A 27,834-nucleotide genomic window follows, 5' to 3' on the forward strand; every position below is an offset into this window, starting at 1 on the left:
TTTTTTGCTATTTTCTCCAATTTCTTTCTTCAAAGACTTAAAGTTCTTGTCATACAGACCATTCACTTCTTTTTTGCTTAGAGTTACCCCAAGATATTTTATATTATTTATTCCTATTGTAAAGGTGGTTTAACACAGGCAATGTTCTTCAACACAGATCTCAGCTGTGGCAAGGCCATGGACCCAGATATGATCATCAGTAGGAGCTTGGGCTTGATATCTTTGTGTACATGGGTAGCTGCATATGCCTCTCAGATTGGCCTGTGCCTAGCAGCAGTGTGGATTCTGGATTTGAACGTGTTTACATGTGGAGATGGATAACCCGAGCAGTCACACAGTCCCTGATGGCAACAGAAGCCATAGATCTCAACAAAGACCCTGGCTACTATAGGTCCAGAGACCCAGACATGGCCCCCATGCACAGCTCAGACCCAGAAAACAGCATGGCCCCAGGTGGCAGTACAAGCCACCCTGATCTGCAGGGCCTCACTGGCAGCATGATCCTTAGGCAGTAACATAGCCTCAGGTGTCTTCCTGACTTTGGTGGTAACCTGAACCATGGACAACAACACAGACTCCAGCTGCTATGGGGCAATGGATTCAGACATGTCTCTTGGCATCAGCCTGGTTCTGGGAAACTCCATTTCCACAAGTGGCAGTGCTGCCACTCAGGCCAGCATGATCCTATCATCTGTACATCCCTCAGACCCCAACATGGTCACAAGGATCAACAAGGAAGCTGGGCATCCTTGTGGCCTTTGGTGGAAATGCGGGCAAAGGACATCAACATAGGTCCTGGCTGTTGTAGGACCATGGACTCTGACATGGTCCCCAGCAGGCTTTCAGGCTCAGATGTCACCACGGCCCCACTTGATTGCTTAGGCTTTTCTGATAGGCATCACCTTGCCTGCAAGGTGCTCCTCAACACGGCTCCAAGTGATGTAGACCTCATGCATCTACACAGCCTTCAATGGTACCAGGAGCCATGGATATCAACACAGACCTTGACTGCAGCAAAGCCACAGCTGTAGCCTAGGGTTAGAAGCCACCATGTCTCCAGGTGCCAGCATGATCCTAAGGTACCACTATGGCCTCTCTGGTGTCAGCCTGTATCCTGGCATCTGCATATCCTTGTGTGATAACAGAAGTCACTGGCATTGACATAGACCCTGGATAGTAGGGTCACAGACTAAGAAATGGCACCAGACAGTGGCTCGTGTCTGGTCAACGACTTGACCACTGGTTGAAATACAGACTTAGATCAGCATGGCCCACCCATGGCATTGCCCTTCGTCACCAACATGGTCACAGATTGTGTCCCAAAGTCAGGACATCCATATGGCCTTTGGTGGTGACACAGTCCATGAGCTTCAACACACACCCTGGATGCAGTAGGACCATGGACTCAGACATAGCCCTCAGTACTGATGCCACCATGGCCCTAGATGACAGTGAAGGCCACTCATATCAGTGTCACACCAGCTGCAAGGTGGCCTACAGACACCAATGTGGGCACAGATAGGGCCTAGACCCCAGGCACCTATTTGATTCTCAATGGCAACAGGAGCTTTGGATATCAACACAGACTCTGGCTGCCATAGGGTCAAAGATCCAGACATTCAATAAGATTCAAACAAGCAAGTCTCCATGGCTATTGGTGGCAGTCCAGGCCATTCATATCAGGATGGCCTTTGTGATGGCATGTTCCTGGGGCACAAATGTGGCCACATGTGGCAACAAAACCCCAGGAGCTTCATAACCTTTGGTGGTAACAGGATCCATGCCAGGGCCATGGATCCAGGCATTGCCCCTGTCAATGGCCAAGGACTGAATGTCAACATGAACCAGATGAAAAGCAGGCCTCCCTCATCAGCCTTTCCCTCACCACCTTCCACCTTCACCTCTACAGATCTCGTCCTTTCCACAGGACATGAATCATGAATCTCTCTCTCTCTCTCTCTCTCTCTCTCTCTCTCTCTCTCTCTCTCTCTCTCTCTCTCTCTCTCTCTCTCTCTCTCTCTCTCTCTCTTTCCCTCTCTCTCTGTCTCTCTCTCCATCTCTTTCTCTCTGTATGTCTCTTTTATGTCCCTTTATATATTTGCTCAACATAATGACACCAAACTGTCTCATGCACCAAAGCATTGGGAAGGGTCTTAGCTTCTTCTCATGAGTGCAGGAAAAACTATCCAGGGCTGGTGTGTGAGAGTCCATCTCTGCTACTTAATATCTCTGTGAATTATTAATGCTACACAACACCTCAGTAATTTCTTGACTTATATTGCCAACAGACAAGTTTAAAGTTCATACTATACTGCTGGCAGTAAGCCAGGGAGTATTCAGTGTTTTCCTCTAATACCTTGATGGATTTCTTCTCATGAATATTGGGGTAAACCAGAAAATTTCAAGCTTTATTCAAATTTGGAGCACTTTTATTTGTTAATCGCATTATATTTTTCTCAAGTAAACTTTTTTGGTATCTTTTCAGTTTAAAGTTCTAAATAACTTTTTAAAAAGTCTGTTTTATTTTAATGGCTGAATAGAAACTCCATTTCTCTCTAAAGCCAATTATTTTATTGGAATTTCATACTCTTTATTACAAAGTTCTTTCATAATGCTAATAAATGTGTTGAGGACCTAAAATTGGGGCCACATTTCAACATAATTTTTGCTTTCATTTAAATTCTCAGCACTTGACTTAAGATTCATACAAATATATATACTGTATGGAGAGATTAGATACCTGTGCCTCTGAACATGCTCACTTTGGGCATGGCTACAGTTGCATATAAACATGGGAATAAAGGACTGGGAGGGGAGGTACTCACTCTCTTTCTCAGGATACCAGTCTAGTCTCGAAGCTGCTGAGACCAACCTGGGTTGCCAGTTTCTCTTTAAGTACCTTACACAATAAATAGTTATCTTTTTTCTTTCTTTATTTTTTATTTAACTTTTTACACATATTACTCTGTTCCCTTCCTCCCAGCTCCCCATCCCATTCTATATCCCTTCTGCTCCCCAGGAAGGGTAAGGCCTTCCATGAGGGATTTTCAGAGTCTGTCATATCATCCAGGGTAGGGCCTAGGTCCTCCCCCATGGGTCCAGGCCAAGAGAGCATCCCTCCATATGAAATGGGCTCCCAGAGTCTATTTGTATGCCAGGAATGAATACTGATCTACTCTCCAAGGTCTTATAAGTTGCTGAGGCCTCTTCTCTGATACCCAGGTTGGGGGAGGCGGTGTCTGGATCAGTTCCATGTTGGTCTCTGAGTCCTCAGTCTGGGGTACATGTGTTCCCCCTTGTTTAGGTCAGCTGCCTCTCTGGGTGTCACCAGCCTGGTCTTGATTCCTTTGCTCATCACTCCTCTTAGCAACTGGGTTCCAGGAGTTCAGTTCGTTTTTCAGCTGTGGGTGTCTGCCTCTGCTCCTGTCAGCCACTGGATGAGGGTTCTAGGATGTCATATAAGGTAGTCATCAATCTCATTTCAGGAGAGGTCATTTAGGGTAGCCTTAATGTCAGGTGGTGTCATTTTTGTAGATCTGTGAAGATCTTATTAGTGCCAGATCTCTCCTCCAACTTATAATGGCTCCCTCTATTATGCTATCTCTCATCCTTATCTCCTCTATTCTTGCCCTGGCTCAACCTGCCTGCTCTCCTGTGTCCTCCTCTACCCACCTCTTCTCCCCCTCTCTTTTTCACATTTCCTTCTCCCCTTCCATCCCCCTGGCTCCCAATCCAATTAGGAAATCTGTTCCCATAACCCTTCTCTGGGTTACCATCCATATCTCTTTTAGGGTTCTCCCTGCTTCCCAGACTCGATGGCAGTGGGATTGTAGGCTAGGAATTGCCTGCTCCATGTCTAAAATTCATATATGAGTTTGTACATACCATGTTTGTCTTTTTGTGACTGGGTAACCTCACTTAGGATGGTTTCTTCTAATGCCATCCATTTGTCAGCAAATTTCAAGATTTCAAGTTTTTTCTGCTAAGTAGTGCTCCATTGTGTAAATGTACCACATTTTCTCTATCAACCCTTCAGTTGAGGGGCATCTAGGTTGCTTCCAGGTTCTGGCTATTATAAATAATACTGCTATGAATATAGTTGGACGGGTGTCTTTATTGTATGAGTGTACATCATTTGGCTATATGCCTAAGACTGGATTTGCTGGGTCTTGTTGGAGGCTGATTCCCATTTTTCTGAGGAATCTCTATACTGAATGAGTTGGCACAACCACCAGCAGTGGAGAAGTGTTCCCATTTCTCTAATCCTCTCCAGCTTAAATTGTCATCAGTGGTTTTCATTTTAGTCATTCTGACAGGAGTGAGATGGTATCTCAGAGTTGTTTTGATTTGCATTTTCCTGAAGGCTAAGTATGTTGAGCACTTTCTCAAGTGTCTGTCAGCCATTTTAGACTCCTCTATTGAGAATTCTCTGGTAGAATTTTTCAGGTCATTTATGTAAACTATCATATCATCTGCAGATAGTGAAATTTTGGCTTCTTCCTTTCCAATTTCCTTGTTCTCCTTTTGTTGTCTTATTGCTCTAGCTAGACTTTTAAGCACAATATTGAAGAGATATGGAGAGAGTGGACAGCCTTGTCTTGTTCCTGATTTTAGAGGAATTGTGTTGAGTTTCTCTCCATTTAGTTTGATGTTAGCTGTTGGTTTACTGTAAATTGCTTTTATTATGATCAGGTATTCTCCTGTTATCCCTAATCTCTCTAGGACCTTTATCATGAAGGGTGTTGGATTTTGTCAAAGGACTTTTCAGCATCTAGTGAGATGATCATATGGCTTTTCCTTTGCAGTTTGTTTATATGGTGGATTACATTGATAGATTTTCTAATGTTGAACCATTCCTGCATCCCTGGGATGAAGCCTACTTGATCATGGAGGATGATTTTTCTGATGTGTCCTTTGATTCGATATGCTAGTATTTTATTGAGTACTTTTGCATCAATATTCAAGAGGGAAATTGGTCTGCAGTTCTATTTCTTAGTTGTGTCTATGTGTGGCTTAGCTACTAAGGTAATTGTAGCCTGGTAAAAAGAGTTTGGCAGCAAACTTCCTGCTTCTATTGTGTGGAACACTTTGAGGAGTATTGGATTAAATTTTCATTGAATTTCTTTTAGAATTCTGCACTAAAGTCATCTGTGCCTAGGCTTTTTTTGGTTGGGAGACTTTTGATGACTGCCTCTATTTCATTAGGGATTATAGGTCTGTTTAGATTGTTTATCTGTTCTTTATTTAATTTTGGCAAGTGATATGTATCCAGAAAATTTGCCATTTCCTTTAAATTTTTAAATTTTGTCAAGTACAAAAGTATGTGAGTGTGTAAGTGCTGATATTCATGTTTTTAATTTTTTAAATGAATTTTATGCCTTGAGTTCCTCAGAGTAATACATACATAATTTTCAAGCAGATACAATGTCCACTAAACAATTATTAGAAATTAGATGGCTCATGAAAAAGTAATCAGTAGATAAAACAAATCTGATGACAACTCTGATTAAAATAATCATTCATAATGTACACATACATTTTCCTGAAGTTTATAATCTGATAAATAAACTTCTGAACATCTCACATCTCAGGACTGATTTGAAGAATGCCATTAACTGCATCTATGATTTTTATCATTCCTGGAATGTTTTCTCATATATATGCAATAAATAATGTCAACAGCATGAAGAAAAATGGTAGTGTTTAAGTAATTAAAGAAGAATTCACTAAGGCTAAGCACACCTATATTATTAAGGGATTCCTGAAGCTGACCTTTTATTCCTTGGAAACAACGCAAGCTCAGCATTTGAGAGACTCAATAAAAAGCAAAAAGTGTTTAAAAGATTAAATTCATTGCAAATTTTAATTGCTGTATACTTTCAAAAGCATTCCCAAGTGAGAGGCAGAAAGCTTAGTTAAACATGCTATTACAAGTTTTAGCACTTGGCTTTCTACAAGTAAGAAAGTCTTAGTCATATAGAACTAGAAGACGATTGCATTATGGTTCCCCAAAGATGCCACCAAATCAAGCAGTTGGTAAGTCAAAGCCAAGCTTATTACTACTGAAAGAGTGATCACTATCACTACTATGATTGAGTTTGCTACATTTTGAATAAGGACAATATACTCAATAAATTCCCAAGGTTTGCAGCATTATTTACTTGGAAAATGTGGTATTTACATAAGACCAACTAAGGAAAGAATTTTTTGGCTCCATGTTCAAGAGTACAGTCTACCATGTTTGGAAAACCTTGGGACAGAAACTGTGGGGACACCAGACCTTGAGCAGAAACCCACTTCCACTTTGGCCTGGGAGCAGGCAGCTGTGTAATGTTTACTGAAAACAATTCAGTGCTAAAGCTCTTGATGGGGCTCAGATAAGGGCTTGCTCACTGAAATACCATGCCTTTCACACCCCCTATGGCTAGATGCCTCTTCCTGTCCCCCCTGTGGTGTCTCCCCGATTCTGGGGCCAGAGATTAAACCACCAGCCAGGAGGGTGAGAAGTCTGAAAAGAATGGTATGTAGATGAATGGCAGAAGTCCTTAAAAAGGGAAGCTCCTTTTTCTTGGAGAGACTTCTCCTGAGACTTCTCTCTCCTAAGCGGACTTGGAATCTCCTCCTAAGCTGACTTGGGAAGCATAAAGTTTTCTTAAAGCAACCGACCGGTCTCTGTGTCATCTATCCCGACCACCTCGCTACATTCTCGGATGCAGGCCGCACAGCAGGTATGACAAGAAACAAGTCTGATTGTGGCAGAGGGAGTACAAAACAGCCAATTGCATTGTAGCCTAAGGAAATAGAGAGAGATGAATGTTTGTGCTGAGCAGGTCTTGTCATTTTGTCTACATTCATGGAAAACACTCATAGACACATTCTGAAATGTATTACCTATGAGATTCTAAATTTAACGATGTTGAGGGGATCATGATGGATTATTGAGGATGATAAACATAGAAAGCATCTGAATTTGTATATTACCTTTAGATCTTATGTATTTTACTTATAGCTATTGTGGTATTAGAAATAGCAATTTGAAATAACTTGGCTCCAATAAAAAAGTTAAAATAATTGTATCATTTAAGTTTATAAGAAAAACTAAACAATCTCATCTAAAGCGTCCAAGTAATGTTCAGAATTTTAAACTCACTGTGCAGATAAAGTCTGTAGAAATTAAAGTATATAGGCCATGAATAAGTATTCATTTAAGAAAATTTCACCAATCTTCCATAAACTACAATGGGGGCATGCATCCTGTGAAACATAGTCCTCAATTGATTTTGAACAAAATTACAAAGTCAATTCAATAAGGAAGTGAAAGTCCTTTTAGAAACGTTATTAGAATAAGTAGATATTCACATGCAAAGAATGAAGTTGGATCTTTACAACATGATATATTCAAAAATTAACTGAGAATATATTAAGTTCCCAAATGCAAGCAGCAAAGTTTTATGGCAAAACAGAAATAATTATATGGGACTTTGAATTAAGTGAAGAATATTAAGTTATTGCACCAAAATTATAAGCAAATAAATAGAAAATAGATAAATTCAATTGCATTAACATTTAAACATTAAACTTCAATAGGCATCATGGAAGGAAGGATGGAACAATTAATGAAGCTCTCCTTTCCAAAGAAGAGATAAGGAAGAATCAAGAGTGGAGCAGATGCCCCTGTTGTATGAATTTGGAGTATTATTCAGCAGAAAAAATAAATGGAATCTTGAAATTTGCAGGTAAATGGATAGCACTGGAAGAAACCATCCTGAGTGAGGTAACCCAGTCACAAAAAGACAAACATGGTATGAACTCACTCATATATGGATTTTAGACTTGGATCAGGATAGTGCCAGTCTATACTTCCACTGATAGAGAGTCTGGGAAACAGGAAAGAATCTAAAAGATATGCATAGTACCCAAGAGAAGAGGATTGAGACAAGATCCTCTGAATGGATGGGGAACACGGCGAGGGGAGGACGGAGTGGGAGCTGGGAAGAAGAGAGGGGGAGAAGAGGAAGAGAGAGTAGGCCATGGGGGAACAGGAAGTTTGAATGGGTGGGGGTAGAATAGGGGGAAGAGGGAATTATAGGTTAGAAGACAGATCAGGCACCAGAGTGACCTCTAGTGATCTGAAGGGATAACACCAATTGGCAAGCTAAGCAATATTGGAGAGACCACCTCGAATGCCCTTTCCTGATAATGAACTTGATGTCTATAACCATCCGGGAGCCTTCATCCTGTGACTGATGGAAGCAGAGGCAAACACCCACAATTAAGCACTGAACTGAAACCAAGGAACCCAGTGACAGAGAGAGAGGAGTGATGAGCAAATTGGCAAAGAATGGGGTGGCAAAACCAGCAGAGACAGCTGATCTGAACAGGGGAGAGCTCTTGGACCCCAGACAGCAGGGAGGCGAGTATGGGACTGATCTTGATACCCCCCCCCGAATGTGAGTGTCAGTGAGAAGTCCTGGGCAACCTATGGGGCCCTGAGCAGTGGATCAGTGTCTATCCCTGGAATACAAACAGTCATCGTATGCCCATAGCACAAAGAGGGATGCACTCAGGCTGGACTCTTAGGGGAGTGCCTGGACACTACCCTGAGTGAAATGACAGACTCTAGATATCCCCTATGTGGAAGGAATTGGCAATAGGGTGGGAGGCTGGGGGGGATGGGGGAGTGCGGGAGGAGGGGATGGAGAGGGAACTGGGATTGACATGTAAAACAAGCTATTTAAAATTTTAAAAAAATTTTTAAATTACTAAGGATGGGAAAGGTGGAGATTTATTTGAGTTTTTCTTCAACAGTATTTCAATAAAGATAAAACATGAATTTGAAAAAGTTAATTAACTTCTTCAGAGATATATTAAGGTTTACTTTTCCATAATTCTATTTCATCTTTAGACAATTATGATCTTGTTCTCCTGATGCTAACAGAATTGAATGTGACATAGTGTTTAATTGATCTAATATATTTTGAATTTTAAATAATTTTTTCAGAATGAGTAATGTCATTTTCGCCATGATTCATATATTTATGAAAACATGATGTTTACTGAGAAGCAGAATAAATATATGAGACTATTATCTTCACCTTAATTTTGTAATGTAGATACTGATCTATATATAACTATGAGATTCTCATCATGTATTATGACTACTGCATTATTTTGTTTCAGATAAACTCTGGATATAGAATTTAGTATGGTGGGAAGAACAATGGGGTGGGATAAGATTCTTCAAGTGGGACAAACAGTTTAATCCAGAGAAATTTTTTCCTCTGGGTCTCAGATTCTTTGGTATAAAATGAATAAATTAAGTACAATCAACTGAAGTTCTTTTAATCTGTAATTTTGCGAATACAACTGTGAAGAAGGCAACTTCTAACATTTAACCACAGAATTATATCAGAAGCTAAAAATATAATCTATCATTGTACTTTTTTTTGTTTTTTGTTTTATGAGACAGCGTTTCTCTGTATTGTTTTGGTCCAGCCTGGCCTCGAACTCACAGATAGCTGCCTGCCTCTGCTTCCCGAGTGCTAGGATTAAAGGCGTGCGCCACCACCGCCAGGCTTCATTGTACTTTTTAATACTACCAGTAAGATTTTTATGGTTTCAGATATATATCCCTTCATTTTGGATATTTACTAGATTTCTATGCAATATTTTGAATATAGCTACCTGTGTCTATGTTTCTGCCAACATGAGACGTCTGTTCAATGCATAAAGAAATGTATGACTACACTAAAATGTATGAATATTCTTTTCTTGTAAAGTATTAATCTGCTAGCTTAATAAGAATGTTTTCTCAATTGGAGAGCATCAAAAATAAAAACATAAAACTTTTAAAATAAGTGAACAATTTGTGATTGCTTTCAAATGGACCACAATATAGAAAAATTATGAGATATTAAAGTGACTATACTATATATAAACCAAAGGTCTACAATAGATGATGTCAGGGGTCATGTCGGAGGAACAACAGATGACAATTGACTTCAGGAAACATAACCATAAATTAACATATGGGTAATTCTCTGATAGACAAGGCCCTGAGTATACAAACTCCAGATTGCCTTTTGCTTCTGCTTTGCCTTTACATGTTTGCTGCTGCTATCTTTCTCTGGTATCTGGCATGCTATAAATGGGTGTGAGGAGATCCCCACTACCTGTATTGTAGTGTTTTTATCTCATGTAAATATTCTGTTCTGAGAATTTTTACCTGTCGATTATTTTGAAGCTCATTTCTTTCTAAGCAGTACTGTCTAATTGATAATAATAATAATGATATTTTAAATAGAGCTTTGATGATGATAAATAAAATACAGAACTGTCACGCAGCTAGAACATATGGGTTTCTATTGAGGAGCCATATAGACTGTGGCTTAGTTTAACAATTAAGAAAAACAATTGAGTCCTAGGAACCAGGTTAGCTTTAATTCTTTGAATCTTAATGTTGGGAGATGTGTTCACAGGTTTTGAGTGCATTATAGCTGAAGCAAAGCCTTAGAATGACCTCAGGTTGGATTAAGGTATTTTGATAATAGCTTTAAGTTTAGGGATAAAAAACAAAACACCCTAATTATTACTAGCTGATATACTTTCCTTGAAAAGAATTGGTTGATGATCAAAGGTGATGATTAATTCCTTGTACCCATTTCTGCCCTCAGCTTCCTGATATGAAAACCTATGGATGAGTAGGCATGCATCCTAAAGATTTAAAACAAAACTGATAGTTTTTCATGTATAAAAGTTTAGGTTTGGGATTCCTTTGAGATTTCTTATAAGGTGACCTTTCAAGATAAGTAGTAAAGTATTTGACCCTTTCTTTGTAACTGAAAATACAGCCTGCCAGTAAAAGAACTGACTGAGAATATCTTGCTTGCTTACACTCTATTAATCTATAACAGGTTGCTTGGGTATGAATTTATGTGGGTTCTGAATAACATGCTGTTTTCTACTTGTATTCATTGTTATCATTTGCTAGAAAATAATAACGTAACCACACTTGTATTGTATTTTTATATTGCTTGAAAGATTTTTCTGGAGCATATAAGCTGTAAAGGAAAAATACAGAGTAAGAAGAAAAATATCAAGAGAGACAAAAGGGACATTTTTGAATAGAGATAAGAGAAGAGAATAAAGAATACAAGGAAGAATAAAGAAGGAAACCATCAAGAGAGAGTGTGACTGTCTTTTCCCATTACCCCCTCAGATATAAAAGTCACAGTACACAAACTATATGGGTTCCCTTTGAGCCCCATGCTGTTGTAGGCTGGTCCTCCAGGCAGCAAAAAGATAATGTTCAAAGTTTATACTAACCAAATTGGGTCATTGAATAGAATGTTGTCTATTTCTATATGCAATCTTGGCTTCTAGAAAAAGATTAATCAATATCAATACAGGAAACTTCTATCTGACCCCAGGAATACTGTTTTTTTCTAGATACATCAAGAGTACTCAAGAGTAATTTGCATGCAACAGATTATATTCAATAATGAATTAGGCATATACATATCATAAATGTGGAACTCTCATTCCCAATAGAATTTCACTTGAGAAGAACAGTACTCGTTTTAACACTGGTAATAAGTACTTTCAGCACTGTATTTAGAAATGTCCTAAGTACATAGCAATATTGGTCAAATAGAAATAAAAAAGTCAAATGACCACCATTGTTGATAATAGCTTTTAGAACACAAGATAATAGCTACTGTTTCAATATACAAAGGGTTTTTAAACTTGGGCAATGTGTACCACCAGATGATTGAGTGAGTAAAGGCATTTGCTGCTAAGCCCAATGATCTGCATTCAAACCTGTCACCTAAGTAGTGAGAACAGAGAGATGCAAGAATCTTCTGATGTCCACATGGATTCCATAGCACACATTTTCTGTAACACAAAAATATTATAAAGTATATAAATGGAAAGACTTTTCTTAATTTTTATTGATCCAGCACAAAATAATTTACAACAAGGCTTTGAGGAGCAAGAATTACAGCATTAACTACAAGAACATTTTAGGAAGAAAGGGAGAAAGATGGAGACAAAAATATTTTCTGAAATGGTTTCTAGCCAGGTATGGTAACACATATCTGCAATCTCAACATGAATATCAGCAACAGTTCAAGGTCATCCTTGGCTATATAGTAAGTTGTTTTCCAGCCTGGACTATGTGAAACACTGAAAAAAAGATTAAATATAAAAATAACAAATAACTAAATAATATTTATGTGCTTTTTTATACTGCTTTCTTTTTTTACTTTTTTAAAATTTAAATTAGAAACATACATGCTTCAAATGTTAACCCAGCTCCCCCCACTTCTCCATCCACCAGCCCCACCTTCACCCCCTACCCCAGTCCAATCCCCACATCATTCCCCAGGGAGGGTGAGGCCCTCCTTGGGGGTATCTCCAGAGTCTGTCATTTCATCCAGGGCAGGACCTAGGTCCTTCCCCATGTGTCCAGGCTGAGAGAGCATCCCTCCATGTGGAGTGGGCTCCCAAAGTTCATTTGTATGCCATGGTGAACACTAATCTACTACCCAAGGCCCCAGAGATTTCTGAGGCCTCCTCACTTACACTACATTCAAGGAGTCTGGATCAGTCCCCTGTTGGCCTCTTAGCCATCAGTCTGGGGTCCAAGAGTTCCGCCTTGTCCAGTCAGCTGTCTTTGTGGGTTTCACCAGCACGGTCTTGACCCCTTTGCTCATCACTCCTCCATCTCTGTTACTGGGTTCCAGGGGATCAGTTCAGTGTTTAGCTGTGAGTATCTGTCTCTGCTTCCATCAGTCACTGGATGAAGGTTCTAGGATGTCATATAAGGTAGTCATCAACCTTATCATCAGGTAGTCTCTCCGCTATGTGCTGTTTTAAGATAAGAACATTTCAAATCACAGTTGTGTGTTCATGTTATACGTTATTGTATTTTCAAGGAAATAAATCAAAATATTGGTTCAGAGTACTAGGAAAAAAGTGGAAAACTAAATTTCAGTAATTGGAAACAGTTATCCACAAAGTAACAAAGCTCTAAACTGACAAAAACAGTTATATAAAAGATAAATGAATTTTGTGAAATTAAAAATTTCTTCAATTGGAGGGAAAATCAGTTTTCTCCAGGAGAGTGCCATTATAGGTATATCAACCACTCCAGGACAAGATTCATGTTCAGGACTAGTTAACCAGCATATAATGGACTGCACAGATTTTTTGTGTGCTTTTATTAGGCTGCAGTTTAGTGTTATTGGGGGTATTTTGTTTTATTGGGTTGGAGATTTTTGTTGTTATATTGAATTTTTGTTTGTTTTTTGAGAAAGAGCTGAAAGTTAGGTGGGTAGGGAAGGCGAAAGGGTTTGAGAGACTTCAAGGAGAGGAAAGATATGCTCAAAATATATTTAAATCTTAAAATGTTTTAAATAATACAAATGTAATAATAATTATGATGATAAATAAAAAGGAAGAAAAGCTTCTTCAAATTAAAGGGAAAAGACAGTGTAGATGATGGAAGAAGTATTTTCTAGATGAACATCTGACAGATGGTCAGTATGTAGAATACATATAAAAATTAATAAGACAAACACACCAAAGTTAAACAACTCAACAAATAAATTGGTGAATGAATGGAAAACAGTTCTCAAAATACCAAGTACAAATTGCTAAAACATTTATGAAAAACAGTTCTTCAGCATTCTTATCAATCAAAGAAATAGAAATTAAAAATACATCTTAATTCAGTCTGAAATGGCAACATTATAAAAATAACAACAAATGCTACCAAGGCTATAGAGAAAGGGGAAGACTCGTACCTGCTGACAGAATGTCAAATTAGTCCATCAGTTACTGAAATCACTATGGGAATTCTTCAAAACACTGAAAATAAGCTAGCTATAAAGCTGAAGGACTCTAAGTAAACAAATGAGACACTGGCACATTGATATTTGTGTCAGTGCTATTTACAACACCTAAGCTATGGAAACAGGCTAGGTGCATATCAAGAACTAAACGAATAAAAATTTGAGTGAATAAAACTCCATATATTTTTCATAATTTTTCATAAATTATATCATTACATCAATTACATCATTCCATTTGCAGGAGATTTTATATGATAGGAGGTCATCATATTAAGTAAAATAAGCTGGGCTTAACTTAGAACATCAAATATCATATTTTCTCTCATTTGTAGTTCCTTGATTATATGTAGATGCATAAAATTAAATAACTATGTATATACATTTTTTCTTTTCCTTTATTTTATTGAAACATGCTTATTTTATTTTCTTTCTATGCCACCATCATCATTTAATTCATTATTATTTTTTTGCCTAATAGTTTACAATAGTTTTGCCATTTTCTTTTCTGTAGTCATTGGTGATACAGTGATTGGCTTTAAATTACTTTGTTCTTAATAGCTATTTTATTCATATTTTAATAGTGATTTTTTTCTTATCTCTTAGTAGTACATGGATTTGAGATCTCAAGAGAAGATTGTTTATTAAAAGGACCGCAAAATAAAATAAAATATAGTGACATCTATCCCAACAGATACATGATTTTGAACACAGAAACATGCACATAGAAAGGCATAAAATATCAAAGCAACATGATTAATTTAAAGGATTACAATTAATTAAAATTTGAAGCATGTAATTTTTAACCAAAAGGAAACTAGTCATTCTCAGATGATTCACAATGAATGCAAATAATGATTTAACTTTGGTTAAAATATTAAAGGATGAGTCTAAAGTACTATCTGATCAATATATTAGTGATATATTGCAATTGATACCTTCTAGGAGAGGGGAAGTCCAAAAGAGTGTCTCTGGGAATTTCAGTCACACTCCAAGGTAGGCACCATGCTCATGAGTACTTAACTAATCTATATGGAACTATCATTTTTGTGTGCTTTTTTGTTTCATTTTGTCTTGCTATTTCTTTTATCTTTTTTTTTTTTTTTGGTTTTTCGAGACAGGGTTTCTCTGTAGCTTTGGAGGCTGTCCTGGAACTCACTTTGTAGACCAGGCTGGCCTCAAACTCACAGAGATCCGCCTGCCTCTGCCTCCCGAGTGCTGGGATTAAAGGTGTGCGCCACCAACGCCCAGCTTATTTCTTTTATCTTATTGAAAATTTTCTTACCTCTTTGTGTGAATTTCCATTTTTGTTTTTTTTGTTTAGCCGAGTGTTTGAAAAAGAATATGAAATTGGGTTGTTAGGCAGGTAAGAAGGCTCTAAAAGGAGTAGGAGAAGGAATATAGGAAGATCAATATATATATATATATATAAAACTATATATACTTCAAAATACTAAACAATGACTGAATTTAGAGGAACAATATGCCATAAGTCCAAAAATATATAAGCAATATAAACTCTGCTTGATGGGTTTAAAAATGAAAAGAGGATTCTAAATTGGATGAGTAAGGAAGAGAGAGCATGATCTGGGAGGAGTTGATGTGTGAATACAGCCAATGTGTATTATACAACATAACCAAAACTAATACAGCTGAGGAAAACGTATAGTGTGGAAAAAATAAACAAATTTTTTCAGCAAGCACAAGGTTAAAAATACATTTATGATATCTGATATTTGGCATTATTAAAGAATAAAAGTGTGATGCTCTGGGTCACTATAAAAATATACTCATAAAATAATTGAAGAGAAGCAAAAATGTCCTATGAAAAAGAACAGAAGAATGATTTGGGAGAAATACGCATCATTGACTTGCTTCCCTTCATCTTCAGTCCAGAATAAGTGATTAATCAGCACATATTAGAACAACCCCAGAAAACTTTGTGTTCTAATTTGCTATTGTGTTGCTATAATAAACATTGTAACTAAATGCAACTTAGGGAGAAAAACTTTATGCTATTTTGCAGGTTACAGTACTCCTTGGGCAAAAATTTAAGGCAGGAACTTTGAGGCAGAATCAATGGGAAAACATACTTACTGGCTCACTTTCTTGTTTGCTCAGCTAGTTTTCTTGTACACCTCCAGCCATAACTGTCTAGGGATTTATCACCCACAGAGGTCTGAGCCCTTCCACATCAATTAGAAATTTTAAAAACGCTCCACAGATATGTTCAAAGGCCAATCTGATCTAGACAATTCCTTAATTGACAGTCAGACTGCCCAGTTATGACAAGTTTGTGCCAACTTGACAATAAAAACTTATCAGTATAATTCATCCCTTCTCAACTTGACACACAAATTTATCATGTGAACTTTTCTTCTTGTGTAAAAATACACTTGTATGTAATACAACATGAAAAGTCTTATTGTCTTTAAAATTCCAATTCTTTAAAAGGTCAAAGTCCAAAAAAATCCAAAATTTCTTACCTATGGAGTTCTGTAAAGAAAATAAAAATAAGTCAAATAATTATTTATATAAAAGGAAAGAGCCATGGAATAAAAACAATCAGATCAAAGCAAAAGCCAAAATCTGAAGGAGTAAATTAAATCCAATGCTTCAATGAAAGTTATCTGAGAATCATAATTTTCTGGGCTGCACAGGACTTGGGTAGCCCCATTTCTTCATCTCTAACAGATGTAACACATACATCTTAGCTCTTAGGCTTGTTATAGCTCCTTTCTGAACCTGCTATTGTCTTTTGTGGTTGTTTCATAGGTCTTGCATTTCCAGTATCCTGCAGTCTCCACTGAAATTGAAGCTGTACCTCCCTCTTATCCTGGCCCTCATCAGGCACTTGGACTGTGCCACATGGTGACAGACCATAGCTGATCATCATTAACTATCTTGTAGCTTTCATGCCTTCAAAAGAAGTAACACTTGGGTGACACACATTGCCCTGTTCACAGTCAGTTTGAGATGCAGTCTTGGCCACCTGGACCACAAGCTTCTGTGTGCTGATACTGAGGAAATACTTCCCAGATTTTGCCTCATGATGCTGAGTTTTTTGTTTTTTTGTTTGTTGTTTCTTTGTTTTTTTTGCTTCAGGTGACTAAAATTTTTTGTCCTTCTAAAGCAAAGGATTCACTTCAGTGGCTTTTGTCTCTTGTTAATTGCTACTGATTCTGCATATCCCATTTATGAGTAACCATATTCTTAAACTAAAATATGATATAAACAACCCAACAGAGTTTTTGCGTCCCTCTGAAACTTCGCAAGCCAGACCTCTGTTGTATTGATTTCCTTCTGCATTCTTTCCTTTCCAGCTCACACAGAATGATGCATTGAAGTCTGAAAGTTCAAAGGCTTTTCTAACTCAAAATTACTCTTAGTTCTATACTCCCTCACAAAATAACATGGGCAGGTCCATCACAGCAGTAATCTACTTTGTCTGGCATCAACTTTTGTTCTGGTGTGAGAGCCAAAGTTACTTTTTTAAGTCTTAATTACCATGTTTAAGCGATCCATGAAACAAAAGTGCCTTTGATCTGCATGCTTCTTTCTCTAAGACAGATCATTCTTTAAATGTTGGAGGCTGTTGTTTATGGAAGATAACAAGCCTCAGGTTTTCACTTTCCAAAGCAAGTTTGTTTGACTCATTTGCACTGAGTGTACTTGATCCCATGTGAATGGGAGGTTCACAGGCAGGAAATGCATCAAGATGTACACTTACCCCTGATTGGATGTAGGCCAGAGGTAGGTCAGGATGTATGCTTGCTCCTAATTGGACCTGATAGGAAATACTTAAGTCACTGCAAAATTTGATTCAGATACATTTTTTTTCCTGGAAAAACACAGATGGACCTAGCCAGAGCCCATTCACCTGGCCAGTATTTAATTAAAGCTTGCTTGAAATTTGGCTTTAAATTATGGTAGTAATCAGTTTTATTCTCGATGAGTGGGATTAACACTAGTATGTAATTCTGTCACTATATTCTGACTACAATAAGTGTGAGAGGGAAGGATTAATTTAAATTACACTTCCAGATCACAACACAGCACTGAAATAAGTCAAGAGTAGGAACTCAGGTATGAACCTGGAGGCAATAACCATAGAAGAAGGTTGCTGTGGTACCTTGAATTTCATTGACCCCAATAATCTTATAGGGGGAGGTATTATTAAGAGGTATGGCCTTTGTGGAGTAGGTGCAGCCTTTTTGGAAGAAGTGTGTCACTGTGGAGGCAGGCTTTGAGGTGTCGTCAAGATACCACTAAGTGTCACAGTCTACTTCCTGTTGCTTTCAAGATGTAGGAATCTCCACTATTTCTCCAGTTCTACATGTGCCTGCATGTGACTATGCCCCACCATGATGATAATGGATGGATCCTCTGAACTGTAAGCAAGCCATGCAAATTTATTTCTTCCTTTATATGACTTGCCATAGTCATGGTGTTACTTCACAACAAGAATAACCGTAAGACTGTTATTTAATGTGTTATTCTTTTAGATTCATGCTCAGCCAGATTTCTTATATATCACAGGCACAGCTGGGCTTGAGATGTATCAATCCAGATTGAGATTGGCATTCCCACATCAATTAGCAGACAAGAAAATGTCCCATAGCTCTCCCCATTAGAAAATCTGATTTAGCAATTCTTTAATTTACTTTCCTTCTTCCTAGGTATATCAAGTTTGTGTCAATGTGACAATAGAAAGCAATGGATATATTTTGTTAGTACAATCCCTAATGTTGGCAAGAGCCACAGACTAGTATAACTACAGGTATGTTATTTATTTCAAGGGCTTCTCTAGGCCCTTAAGGATTTTCAGGAATGATATCAAGGCACAAAGATGCTGTGGATATATCTGTGACCAGAGAAAACACTTCAGAGCCAGGTCACAGGGACACAACAACCACAGAGAAAGAATAACATAAATAAATGGGAGCACATTTTCTAGACAATAAAGCTATGAAGGTATAAAAAGAGTGTATCAAAAGACAGCTTTTCTGACCAATGTGTCTCTAAATGAAGATGACAACTCCCAAGGACTTATGGGCAATATATCAAGACTAGGAAGTTGATCAGAGCCATGAAATTCAAGACTGTTTTCTTCTGAATTTTGAACCAACATGGGATTAGTTACATTTACCTTTTTCATAATTCTCAATTTTAAACATTGCATTTTGGTGTATATAATACATTTGGTTTTTTACATGTTCACAGCTATAAAGAAATCTGTCTCAGAATAAATTTGATTTAGACAAGCAAATTAAAATTATAGACTTAACACCTTTAGCTCATAATACAAAATATTATCATGGGGGTCATTGTAATTAATGTAGTTTTCATATAAAATACATGAATTTGGGGATGTATGGGTAGAAGTCTGTGGTGCGAGTACACTTCTCACACTTGAACTTAGTTATTTTGTCATTTCTATGACAAGATACATGGCAATAAAGAACTTAAGGGAGGAAATGCTTATTTGGTCTCACAGTTGTATAGGTCGTCACGGTGGAATTCATGGTAGCAGGAAAGTGAGGTTGCTGAACACATTTCATCCATACTAAAGAAGCAGAAAACAATGAATTCTGTGCTTTGTTAGATTTATCCCTTTTATGTAGTATATGATCCCACTCAATGCAATAGTGCTTCCCACATTAGGGGTAAATATTCTGATTTCACTAAACCTAACCTACATAACAGCTAATAGAAATTCCAGCAGACTAAACTATTATAGATAATCCATCTCTTACATGTCCACACACTTATCTCTTAAGTGATCCTATATTCCTGTCATATTTACAATCAAAATTAAACATTACACTCCAAGATGTTGAAATCTTCACCACCAAGTTGATGGGGAGACAGAGAATTAGTGAACATAAACTGCATTAATGTCTTTATAAAGAGATCACAGAACTATTCTCCTTATCTGTTATTCTAGTACATACTAATATGGCATTGTCTATAATTCAGAAAATAGCTTCCCATCAGACACAAACTGTGGAGGCACCTTGATTTGCATTTATAGCTTCAGGTATTTGTTATTTATAAACCACCACTCTATGATTGTTACAGCAGCTCCATCTAAGTCACCTAACCTGAATTATAAATACAGTTAAAAAAAAACATCAGGGACTGGAGAGATGGCTCAGAGTTTAAAGGCACAGGCTACCATTCTAGAGGACTCAGGTTCAATTCCCAGGATGCACATGGTGACTCACAACCATCTGCAACTTGAATTTTAGGAGATCTGACCCCTTCTTCTAACTTCCAAGTGCACCAAGTATGCAAAGGGTTTACAGGCGCACATGCAGTCAAAACACATATAACACATAAAACTAAGTTAAAAGTTTAAAACAACAACAAAAACTGATTTGGAAGAGTTGTATGAAAGCAATGTCTTTCAGGGAACTGAAGTTTCACTTTAAGTTAGGGGGTGCTGAATGTTAGAGGAGATTAGTGATTGTGATGTCAGAGTTCTAGAAGCATTGATATGTTGATAGTTACATAGTGAAGGACATTGAGTGCCTTGTGAAGGCACAGTACAGAGACTATAGTGCTCTAGAAAGCTCATAAGCTAGATGATTACAAAGAACAATGGACAGGTAAGAAAGGGAAGACATATTCCTAAATTTGGCTAGATATCAAGGGAGTTGAAAATTACCAATAGCGATTTGAACTTGTGTTTGTGCAATTCTTTCTTTCCTTTATGACAAAGATAGAACATATACTATATAATGGATAACAGTGAGATCTAAGATACTTGCTGTAAATGCTTCCTTCTTTCAAAGAGAAGATTGCTCAATGCTTAGATTTTGATGGTCTCATTGTTTAGATAGGGTGTCTATAGTGATCAAAGCCATGTTTTGAGGCACTATCAAACTGGATGTTGATATAGTACATATGTTGGTATACATGATTTATAATATATAAATTGAATAGATTAATAAAGTTTTGTCATTTTGACTGCCACAGAACACAATGAGCCCTTATAACTTAGATTAATGTTCTCATTTATTACAAGTTTTGAGGGTTGATTACATAAAACTTGAGTTACATGAAAAATAATTTTATGTAATAAAATGTATATTCCATTTTATATAATTATTTGAAACAATATGAAATGTCAAGCCCTTTGCTGTCATATTATTTAGTTTTTATATTTATCCTATACACTATATCTATATTTATCTCCATTATGAAACAAAATTCTACTTTGATTTCCTTGCTAAAATGTTGACAATTTGTATTTAGCAATACTTTATAATTTTCTATCATTTATCCATTGATTATTAGTTTTTAAGGTATAGTAGGATTTGGTACTTTGTGCATTTTCATCTGTTTTCATATACCTTCTTCTAGTCTCCCACCCTGCTAACTATTATTGCTTTATGTTTTATTATTATGCAGAGAAGCTCTCCATTTTCACTCACATTTGTGAAATTATTTTAGATCCAGAACACCACAAGAAAACTCACAGAATCAACTACCCGGGCTCATATGGGCTCACAGAGCCTGAACAAATAACCAGGGAGCCTGTATGGGAATGGACTTGGTCCTCTGCATATATGTGATAGTTGTGTAGCTGACTTCCTTGTGGGACTCCTAACAGTATAAGCAGGGGATATGTCTAACTCTGTTCCCTGCTTTTGGGTGCTTTTCCTCTTACTGGGTTGCCTTATCCAGCCTTAATATGAGAGGAAGTGCCTATTTTACTGCAACTTGATATGCCATGGCTGGCTGATATCTATGGGAGTCTTCCCCTTTTCTGACTAGAAAGGAGAAGAAGTGGATACAACAGGGGGAAGGGGGATGTTTGGAGAGAATAGAAGAGGATGGAGGGGAAACTGTGATTAGGCTGGAAAAATTAATTCATTAATAAAATAGAAGAAGAATAGTTTGAGTCAATATTTTCAGGACTTTCATGTATATAAAATAATTTTCTATTTTTGTCAAAATGTGCCTGTCTTCTCATTCTTTTGCCATAAGACAATTTGTTATCTGGAAATAAGACAATGATTGAAAAATTTTTAGTACATATCTAAAAGTTTGCAGATATAAAGGCAGAAAGTCAGCCTATTTCTGTTTATATTTACTAAGGATCTCCAGCAAGAATAAAATAGCATTCATGTATGTACTAAGGCATCATAATGCTGACTATACTTCTGCATTGCATTGGTTTTATGTTATTTCTGCATCAGTTATTTCATACTTTTATTTTATAGAAATGTACCATGAAGTTATGGGATCATGAAAAAGAGGAATGAAAGATCTCTCTGACATTATTAGACTCATATACTTCTTGATGTGATAGAGATATATCTTCGCCTCAAGAAATGCAAAGGTATTACTAGTTACTAGCTTGGCATTTAGAAACTGCTTCTCCTATTCACCTATTACTTAAAGAATATAGTACTATTGAGAAAAATGACAAGGGTCAATAAAATTACACATAAAAATCTGTATGGTTCTAAAGGTAATAGACTAGTGTAAAAACAAATGTGATAATGATGCAGTATGTGTTATTTTTCATAGAACTTATACAAAATGCTCTGAATATTAATGAAAGAAATAATTATTTTTGATGATAGATGTTACAAATTAACTTAGTTTTGATATGGCTTTCTAATAGTGAATAGAAATTTAGCAGAGTAAAACTATCAAGAGTGAGACTTAGAGAAATGTAAATAGAATTGACATAGTTTTTAAAAGCCTACTAAGTGCTTCCTAAATCTTTGAGAGCTAATTCTGCTACTGGGTACAAGCAATGTACAGATGGACAAATTCCAGTCCTTTATTAAATCTACATCCTGGTCAAAGAAACATTCATGAAACAAACAGGCAAATGAAATATGATTGAATTAGTATATGAGCTCTATACAAACTAATAGAAAGAATGTTCTGGAGTGACTATGAATGGTAGAGCAGCATCTTAAATAGAATGTGAAGACTCTATATTAAGAAGAGAAATAATGCAATAAAAGATTATGGAGAGGAGCATTAGTGGAAAAAAGGGATATCAAGTAAAAGACTGATAGAAAAACACTTATGAACAAATCACTTCTGCTCATTAGAGATGTATCGAGATTTAAGAATTGAAACAGACACCTATAAATTCTTTATTTTTATCTATGATTAACACAAATTATGTGGTCACAAGTGAGAGCCCCTGTGGGTAGGACAAACTCCAATCCTGTGAAAGGCTACAAAATATGTATTTCATGACAGATTAAGTGTAATCATATCATGTGGAAGCCTTCTCCTCCAGCCTCCAGTAATTTGTAGATGTTGTTGATCCCAATGTCAAGTACCTTTACTTGAATTTCTGAGGAGCAGATAATAATAGCATATTTTCAGTTTGAGGTCAACAGGGCCTCCTGAAGGGAAGCTATAAAGACAAAAGATAAATAATTAGATTCTTACAATTTTACCCCTCCACAATTTTCCTCAGTCAGCCATTTCTCTTACTTGTTCAACTAGGATAAAACATTTTCTAAGTATAGTTTTATAAACAACAACAATAATAGTTCATATATGCCAAGGAGAGTAAAATAATTTTATCTTTCAAACTTTGATCTTTACAGATACGACTATTTGGCTTCCTTTGGAGGCAAAGCAACAGGAAAAATGGTAGGGCAGATACCTGTGAAGGAGGGAGACATCATAGATCCAGGGCTGAGCAAGGTCAACAGGCTGCCTATGGGGTTTCCAAGGCCAATCTTCCAGGCAAGTCCCCCATACCAGAAAAATAAGCATTCTTTACCTTCCCAAGGTTCTCAATTCCAAGGATTTCAACAGTTTAGCAAAATTTCACCAAAAAATTCATCTACTGATATGAACACCTTTAACTTTCAATTGTCAAATGTGAGTAATGACACCCATCAAGACAAAACTAGCAATGCCCAACCAAATGGTTCAAACTCTACTCGCCCACAATTCAACTGCCCACAATCAATTCAGGACAAAATGATAGTTAATAAGGCTGTCAGCTCTTCTCAGCTGGCTCCACCAAAAATGACAGAAGCAGAAGAGAAATCCTTCAATACATGGAAGAATATTAGAAAAACATATGCACAGAAGAAGGGGCCAGTTCGAAAAATGCCTCATTTTGTTCCTGACCAAGCGTCTGAGAGGAAAGGAACAACAACCCCTCTCAACTCTGCATATGCCACCCAAAAGTCAAAGCCAATAAGCAGTGTCCACAATCGGCCATATAGGGATAGAGTGATTCACTTACTGGCACTAAAAGACTACAAGAAATCTGAACTTCTTGTTCAACTGCAAAAAGATGGCATCAAAATAAATGATACCAATTTTCTTGGAAAAATTCTGCTGCAGGTGGCTAATTTGAATGCCACCACTTTGTCATATACCTTAAAAGACAGTATATTCAGAGAGGTCCAGAAAGATTGGCCTGGTTACAATGAGAAAGACAAGCAGTCATTAGATTTGGTGCTTTCTAGAAAACTACATACTTTTCACAATGCTAACAAGGCCACCCATTGCAAAGAATCATCTGTAGTTTCTAAAACAGATGATACATCTTCCTCAAAGGATCATTTTCACTACTTATCTGGTATTGACACTTTAATGAAAAACAAAGGTGGACTCTTTCCCCCTAAATCTGCTATACAGTTAACATCAAATGGCCAAGAAAGTGGTAACAGTGAGAAATCTATAATTATACCATTATCTGCAACTACTGCCAAATACATCCCTTCACCGTTGCCTACCTCCCATATGCCAATTTCAAATTCACCACTGATTATGAAATCCAATCCTAATGTTTGCAGTGCTCCAGAAAGATCTGGGATTCAAAATCCATGTGACAGCAACAGCCATGACAGTGGCATGTTTGAAAGAGAGAATAATAAATACACTTCTTGGGAAGCTCCATCCAATGTTTCAGTTCAAAAAAAGTATTCAACGCCAATAGAAATACAGCATTTCATACCCGAGAAGTTCAAATGTACATTTGCAAAGAGAAAAACAACCATCCCAAACTGCATTACCAGCATGATAGAGAAACAGAAGATAGATTTTAAAAAACAAGATGAAATTATGAAGTCAAATTCGAACAAGGAAGTTAAACAAGTATTTCCTGACAATGGAAAGACCTGTTTTACATCTGGGACTCCAGATTATTTGGCCAATTATTCCATTATAGTTTCCTCTGCCCAACGCCAGTGTTATGAGAAGGAATTCAGGGCAGATTATAGTGAATATCAGGCCATGTCTGACAAAATACAGATTTCATGCACACCAATCATTGACCTAGATTCAGAAAGAAAGGGCTTTTCTCCAGGATCAAGAGAATACCAAGATATTACTAAAAAAATTTCAGTAGCATATCAGAAAATGCGAGAGCTTAATCCTAAATTTTGTGAAGAAAAAGATAGATGTGTGTTTCTTTACAACAAGCTGGTTCACATTAAAAAGTTAATAAATGATTTTGACCAGCAAGAAGTAAAGTTTGGACAAGAATAAACTTTGTTTATTGAAATTGTAGATAACTTGCTCCAAGATTCTAAAGGGATGGCATTTGCAAATACTTTAAAACTTGGAAATAGTATTTAAATTTAGTTTGCAATATATATAGCTTTCTTGCAATTCTGAAGCTGCATTGCATGATTCTTTAACCTCCAATATTTGTGCTTTCACTATATATTTCATAATATTGTGAACCTAATGTCTATGAAATAAAATTGTACACATAAAAATAAAATGAGCAAGTTGAAATACTTTTGTATAAGCAGTCTCTCTTCTTGGATGGTTTTAATTCAAGCTAATTGTTCAAACAGAAGTTTAGAAATTTATGCACACTACTTCCTCATGTCTTGGGAGAACACCATTTATAGTCAAATACCTGAAGATTTCAAACTACAGAGGATGTCTTAGAGTTACTACTGCTGTCATGAATCATCATGATCAATGTAACTTGGGGAGAAAAGGATTTATTTGGATTATGCTTTCAAATCACTGTTAGTCATCAAAGGAAGCCAGGAGAGGAACATAAACAGGGCAGGGACATCAGGTCATGTAGGAGTGCTGTTTACTGGCTTACTCCTAAGACTTTACTCAGCCTGATTTCCTATGACATTCTGAATGCAGACATCCTGGAGAGCTGCTTGTGTTCAGTCTGCATCAGAAACATGAAGAAGCTAATTCTAGTACCATTGAAGGGATGCAACAGTAGTAGCACCAAAATAAACACATTTTATTAGCAAGACTGAAGGCAAACTCGCAAAAAGGAAAGTTTCCTTGTATATCTTTTTGTACTGGTTGCTGCTGGGGCTGCTACCCATATTTATGTTGAGTTTTCCCAATTGAAACAATTTGATCAAGAAAATCACTCAAAGGAATGCCCAGTGATTTACCTTTCACCTGATGCAATGTCCATTCATGTTGATAACCAAGATTAACCAGCACCTGTTTTATGTTATGTTCAGGCAATATTTTTAAACTATCATTCTTTTAATGATAAAGTCAATCCAAATTCTTCCTTTAATCCCATTCCTCTATCTTCAGTCCTAATATTATAGTCTTTTTATTTTTTAATTATTTTCTCATTTATTTTGTTTCTGAAGCTTTCTTTTCACTTTAGTTTACTTACTAAGTTTTCCTCTTCTAGCTTCCATTCCATTTGGTTTTTCTTTAGTATTTCTATTATTTTATTAAATTCTGTTTTCATACCCTGAACTGATTTCCTTATTTTATTCAGTTGTCTGTTTATGTTATCTTGGAATTCATTAAAGAATTTATTGGTGCCTCTTTAAAATACATTCAGGAAATAGTTTGTCTTTGAATTCTGTGAAAATAACTATTTTTTCATTTGAATTCTTTGTCTGAAATTTATCTAAGTGTCAATCATGAAACATTGTTGCTATGGAGTTTGTAATTTTGGAAACGACCTAGTGACCTGGGTTTATCTGTTGTTATTATTTTTTGTATTGAGATTTTCGTATCTGGATTTACTTTGATGTTTGAAGCTTTATGGCATATGTGGCTTTAGTAAGTGACCAGATTAATGCTTAATGTACCTTCAGCTAAGCTGGTCTTGGCTGCACTGGATGATATTTGCAGTTTAGCTGTGGGGATGCTCGGTATTGATTCTGAGACCGAGTAACTCTTTCGATCCCTACTACACTAGAGTAGGATGCAGCTTCTGACTCTTTGAATATGTTCTGCATAGTGCACAGGTGCAGAGAGTTTTGTTTTTATATGACATTTTCTTCATGAAAGAGGGTCTTAAGTATTAGCAGGCTGGTAGCAAAGTACTGGTGTATATGATGTGGGTCTTGATATTCAGAGAAAGCCAGTCAGAGATTCCATTGGTACAGCAGTAGCTGATGGGCATTTGACAAGGGATCACCATGGGTTAATGGCACTGACCTTAAATTGTCCAGTAAGATTCCTTATTGGCTTGGGCACACAACTAAAATCAGACGAAAACACTGGATAACATATGGTGGATCTCTGACGTCATACTGGGTCACTTGAAATCTCTAGTTGTCTAGCAGAAGTCTACAGATGGGGTCAAGAATAGGGTCATGGGTCACAGATCTCTGATCAAACATGAGGTCAATAACTATGATACCAGGAGGAGCCTGGAAGTGGGAAATGGGATAGAAAACCAGGTTGGAAGTATCTGAGCTATTACTAGGTCAGTCAGAGTTCTCTCAGTCTTTTCAGAAACCTAGAAATGGACAAGGTCTTTGGAAGATGGGTTTTGTGTTTCTGCCTTCAAATGAGTCAGCTTCTTTTCAATTCTCAGTAAGAGACTGAAGACAGCAAGAGAATAGGGGAATAAGTCTTGTAACTCTGACTTTGTTTTGTGTCAGTCTCATTCCCCAGGAGTCCCTGCAGGAATCTAAAGATAGAAGAAGATAAACAACATGTCTCTAACTTCACAATGTCAGACTTGTTCTCATTTTTATTTATTTAAATAAATGATTCATATAAATTTTGAGTTATA

At 36.9% G+C, this 27,834-nt stretch overlaps 1 protein-coding gene across 1 annotated transcript; it reads left to right on the forward strand.

The window, feature by feature from the left end:
• Nucleotides 1-812: 812 nt before the first annotated feature.
• Nucleotides 813-25,346, forward strand: LOC101835465 (RNA polymerase II elongation factor ELL2-like). Its single transcript, XM_040743786.1, has 3 exons — nt 813-973; nt 15,178-15,219; nt 23,444-25,346. Exons 1-3 carry the CDS (start codon nt 813-815, stop codon nt 25,344-25,346), a joined length of 2,106 nt encoding a protein of 701 aa, XP_040599720.1.
• Nucleotides 25,347-27,834: the final 2,488 nt, after the last annotated feature.

Source organism: Mesocricetus auratus, unplaced genomic scaffold, assembly GCF_017639785.1.
Source record: "Mesocricetus auratus isolate SY011 unplaced genomic scaffold, BCM_Maur_2.0 Super-Scaffold_100003, whole genome shotgun sequence".
Lineage (NCBI taxonomy): Eukaryota > Metazoa > Chordata > Mammalia > Rodentia > Cricetidae > Mesocricetus > Mesocricetus auratus.

Bases quoted from the DNA above. Each gene is read 5' to 3' on its own strand.
- LOC101835465 (XM_040743786.1), top strand. From the start codon at position 813: ATGGACTCTGACATGGTCCCCAGCAGGCTTTCAGGCTCAGATGTCACC. The intron at 974-15,177 runs GTACCAGGAGCC...TTTTTTGTTTAG, and splicing joins CATCTACACAGCCTTCAATG to CCGAGTGTTTGAAAAAGAAT. The intron at 15,220-23,443 runs GTAAGAAGGCTC...TGATCTTTACAG, and splicing joins GAAATTGGGTTGTTAGGCAG to ATACGACTATTTGGCTTCCT.